General features: G+C 43.9%; 1 protein-coding gene across 1 annotated transcript; it reads left to right on the forward strand.

The window, feature by feature from the left end:
• Positions 1 to 1,266: 1,266 nt before the first annotated feature.
• On the forward strand, positions 1,267 to 3,738 carry LOC123409188 (protein RADIALIS-like 4). Its single transcript, XM_045102156.1, has 2 exons — positions 1,267 to 1,693; positions 3,303 to 3,738. Exons 1-2 carry the CDS (start codon positions 1,455 to 1,457, stop codon positions 3,325 to 3,327), a joined length of 264 nt encoding a protein of 87 aa, XP_044958091.1. The 5' UTR covers positions 1,267 to 1,454; the 3' UTR covers positions 3,328 to 3,738.
• The last annotated feature ends 1,273 nt before the right edge of the window (positions 3,739 to 5,011 follow it).

Raw genomic sequence — 5,011 nt, forward strand, 5'->3', positions numbered from 1 at the left:
AGTCTGTAAACAGTAGAGTTTTCACCCGAGCATGAGAGCGGGTGGGAAGGGGGTAAAAGCACCTTGACGGCACCTCCGAGGAGGAAGACGGCACCAGTCGCCGTTGTCGTGGCCAAAAATCAAACCAGGGATTTCTCTCGGTCTGCTACCACCCCTTCAACAGCCTCGTCAGAAGCGGATCCGGCGCCCAATGGCAGCCAAGGGCCAGATCTGACGGGGGAAGAGGATGGGAGGGAGAGGAGAGCGCGACCTGCGTCCAACGCCCGCCGCCACGCCGTCCACACATCCGAGAAGGAGGGAGAGCGAAGCTTTCCGCTAAACCACTGTCGTCGTACCATCCGAGGCCGCCACCCCAACACTCGAAGCCCTCCGAGAAGAGCCGGAGCAGCCAGATCCTCGCCGCTGCTGTCCTTGGTGGGCACACGGGCTTCGCTGGAGACCTCCTCTCGCGGCGAGGAGGGAGGGAGTAGCAGCGGAGGGGAACGCCGCGGCTAGGGTTCGTCGCCTCCCGAGTCACCCTGAGAGGAGCGACGTGGGGGCAGGGTGAAGTGATGGCTATGATAGCAGTAAGAGCGAGTTGAGAGTGATCTTAATTGAGGGACCATGCGGGGAGGGGGGTTGATCTCTATCTCCTCCGATGAATCCGACGTGAATTGGGACGAGATATTCGACGGTGCAGAGTAGTTTGAAGTTCTCTAAGTATGCTATGTAGTGATAATGATGAATAGTAGTTTAAAGTTGTTTAATTATGTAACCAAGTTGTTAAAATTTGTGTTTGAGATGAAATTGTGTGCAAATTGTTTTTAGCGAGTTAAGATTTAGGAGTTTTGTTAGTAACCACTGTTTCTTAACTACTCAAAATTGAGAAGTTAAGGGTTTGAGGGGGCTAAATTTTAGGGGTCCAGCTAGAGTTGTTCTTAGAGGCCTCTACGATTGAGCAAAGGAACCATTAAGTGGCTGGTTATTGGGGTCCTCGCTCCGACGTTGTGGACGGTTCGCAATAAGCTTGTAATTCAGCGGGTTCCTCTCCTCAATGGAGATAGGCAAACAAAAAAGAGATGAAAGCGGCCTCCTCACCTCCTCCAGCAGACCCGAGGAGGCGATGCAGATTCTCGCCTGCATTTCATCTCGTACAATGTAAATATGAAACGAAATCTCTCCTATCCTTTCTTTCTTTCTTTCTTCTTGTGGCTCCTATGCAAGCTCGTCGCTGATTTGCCTACTGGTACTGCTACTTTCACCTCCAATCCACCCCCACCATTCCCAAGCATTATTCTCCAACTAGCCTCTCCTCTCACTATATAAGCTGCACCATTGCCCTCACTCTTGTTGCATACAAACACAAGCCAAGCCAAGCCGGTGATCTAGCAACCGTACTAGTAGTAGTAGTACCAGTAGCCATTGCAATCCACCTTAGCTTTCTTTCTTGTTGAGAAGCCACAGCCCAGTCAAGCATGGGTTCATCGTGGACATTCAAGCAGAACAAGGTATTCGAGGACGCGCTGGCCAAGTACGACAAGGACACGCCAGACCGGTGGCAGAAGGTGGCGCGGGAGGTTGGCGACGGCAAGTCGGTGGAGGATGTGATGAGGCACTACGCGGATCTGGAAAAAGACATTCACGATATTCATAAAAACAGTGCCGGCGGCAGCAGCAACAACACCAACGGCGGTTCCAGCCGCGGTGGGCAGAGGTAGTAAGTAGTCTGTCTGAATCTCCTAGTTCTGGACTGTTCCATCCATGCAGATGCATCATCACATAAGTGTGGCCACCCTCTACTACTCAGTCATGTGGTGTGTGCAAAGGGCGGTGTTCCTTTCGGCCGGCCTGGCTAGCTTTCTCCGTGCAGTCACTTGCACTGGATGCTTTATATTCCTTACTTACACGCAACTACGTAATATGCATGGTCTCTGCTTGCTGCTCCCTTGGGCATGGACTTCACTGTTCCCTTATTACTTTACATGTCTTGCAAATGCTATATTTGGTTTTCTCTTGACCTTTAGGGAAAACGTATGTTCTCCCTACTGAATTTTGTTTGTAGTTTGAGTGGTCTTGCAAATTAGTAGCATTGACTTCTTTACGATTCTTGGGAAGCTAGTTACTTGACTAATCCATGAATATATTTTTGTTCCATCACTCAACTAACTGATGGTAGCCAATCATGGGCTTTGCTTTTTCACATACATATCATCGTGGACAGAGCACATGCTCGTACGTGCTAGCACTAGAGAGTGGTTTTTCACACCTTTCTCTACTAGCATTTGCTTTGTCTGAACATTTTTTTTTCGAAAATGAGATTAACTTGCTTAGAGCATCAATCGTGATGGCAACTCAGTCAAACTGGTCATAAAGGAAATCATTTGTTTCTGAAAGCAAAATGCAAAATACCCAGGTCTTAGTTTTTTCTAACGTTTTAACATCATTTTTGTGTGAAATATCTGATGTTTTATCCAAAAATAATTCAGTCCTGGACTTTAAGCACGACCAAGATAATCTTGCTTCACCTATGACCTGATCGCACTTTGCGTCGCCAAGAAAAACATAAATTCAAAATGGTGTTGCTCAAACATGTTCCACGAAGCGGCTTACTAGTGAACTGCTGTCAGGTTTATCACAGTTAATTCCAATCGCCTCTTGAGATAAATACAGGTTTTTTTTTTCTGGTTTTATCAGCTGGTCTTGTAAAAACGATGAAGAAAGGACAGGATCAGAATATATCCTACGGTCCATCTGATAACTAACCTCAAAAGCAGCACACCTTTATTAAGATTATAGGCTATGTTTTAACTACATCATACCCTTAATTGGCAAAAAAAGGAGATACCACAGTTGGGACGGGAGACTAATTTGTCCGGAATACCAAAAAAAGTGTAGTAAGCCGATAGCTAGGGCATGCTTTTGCTCAAGATTTGCACTTAAAGAGTCCCTTAAAGCTTGCTGTCCTTTCGACGGGCATAAAGTGCCGTTCATCCTCTTAACAGTTGATGTTTTTGTTCTCTCCTTTGGCGTATGGACGTACAGGACAAATTCCAATCTTAGGTTTCTTCCTCTTGCCCCCTAGACTAGAATAGATCCGAATCTATATGTTATTTCCAAATTAATGTCCTTCACTGGAAAAGAGACCCTCTTCTTTGTTTCTGTCGGCATCTCTCTCTCTTTCTCTCTTCCTTTACAGGGAACATTCAGACTTGGTATACTGTGAGCCAACCATTTCTATTTCGTTTGTGGATTTCATTTCCACTCACTAAATCCATGCCTATGAAGGGTAGAGTAACCATCAATTTATTCTCTCCTTTTTCCAGGCCAAGGTACCTGAAGACGCAGTGATCGCTGGGCGCAAGACTCGAGCACTGCTAGCCAATCCTGCCTGCCTTTCCAGCCCGAAACCAGTACTATCTACACTACTAGATACACATGACCGCATGGCGATCGTGATCCGGTCATGTAGCTGAAGTAGCCATAGCTCTCCGATGATGATGCATGATGGCACGACGACAAGAATAAAGTCCGAGACATAATCAAGTCCCGCATCGGAGCTGTATCTTTCCGTATATTTTGTACGCACTGTCTTGCGTGTATATGACCCACCACGAGCCATGTCCCCCAGCTATGGGTGTAGCGCTGGTACCGCACCGCCGGAGGTATCAGACGCGACGCGACGGGCGCCTGTGTGTTGGTGTGGTGCTCTGTCTCTCTGTCCAATCTGTTACCTGATATATATATTTGTCTAAATGGAAATTCTAGTCTATGGATTACTTATTGCCGGTGCCGACATCCGCCCTGACATTTTTTGGCTTTGGACTCGCATGTCATGGGGAATTCTCCAGCTCTCTTTTTCCATGGCGTTTCCCATAAAATGGAAGTAGCTCTACATGAACCTCGGGGAATCCTTATTTCCCGCGCACCCCTCTGGGACGCGATCACACTAGCGCGCCCTGCACTATGTGGGACGGCCCATTCTGGTATTCCTAACACCATTTTAAAGATGGTTCTAGAACCTTCCTTGACCCGTTTTTTCTTTCTTTTCTTTTTTACTTATTTTACTTTGTATTTTATTTTATCTTTTAGAAAATTGTGAGCTTTTATGAATTCATCAAAAAATTCAAATTATATTTTTTAATCACAATTTTTTTTTCAAATTTACGTACAAATTTCAAATTCATGGTTTTTTTTACAAATTTGTGATGTTTTTTTCCTAAATAACCAAACATCTTTTGGTTTTGGGAATGTTTTTTTGGATTACGAGAATACCTTTTGCAATCCAAGAAAGTTTTTTTAGATTCATGAACGTTTTTGCAAATAAGGGGACATTCTTTGACATCCAAGAACGTTTTTTTAGATTCATGATTTTTCTTAAATAATGTTGGAATTATTTCGGAAATTCGTGAACATGTTTTGATTTTATGAATATTTTTTAGTTGGTGATTTGTTTTTGAACCGATGAATTTTTGAAATTCATAAAAATTTGAATAAACAATCATTTTATTTGGTTTCACGAATATTTATGTACCTATTGAATTGCCAAACATTTTAAAATTAGTGAACTTTTTAAAAAAATCATGAATATTTTTGAAGTAATGAGCCTTTTCAAATCTATGTAGTTTTTTTTTTATTGAGAACGTATTTAAATGATAGAACTTTCAAAAATTAATGAGGTTTTTTATCCATGATTGTTTTTCAAATTTATGGATGTTTTCAAAAAAAGTAACATTTTTTAAACCCCAAATGTTTAAAAAAGCAACAAGGAAAAAAAGAAAAAACTAGGGTACCCCACACCGCAATGGGCCGACGAAAAGAGTGTTTGAGGTACAGAGGCCTAAATGGTCGCTGGATATTAACGATGGCAGATGAGGCATTAGGCAGAAGCTTGGGGGCCGTTGGTGTAATCGGGGTTGAAAGGAACCCTAGCTCCCACATGCTCCCCTATATATAGTTGACCGACCTCACTACCCTCGTACCCGAGATAAAGGCGACCGGGTGCTCAGACTCAAGGGGATTGGGTGCCTCGGCT

The sequence above is a fragment of the Hordeum vulgare genome, chromosome 7H (genome assembly GCF_904849725.1).
Source record: "Hordeum vulgare subsp. vulgare chromosome 7H, MorexV3_pseudomolecules_assembly, whole genome shotgun sequence".
In the NCBI taxonomy this organism is placed as follows: domain Eukaryota; kingdom Viridiplantae; phylum Streptophyta; class Magnoliopsida; order Poales; family Poaceae; genus Hordeum; species Hordeum vulgare.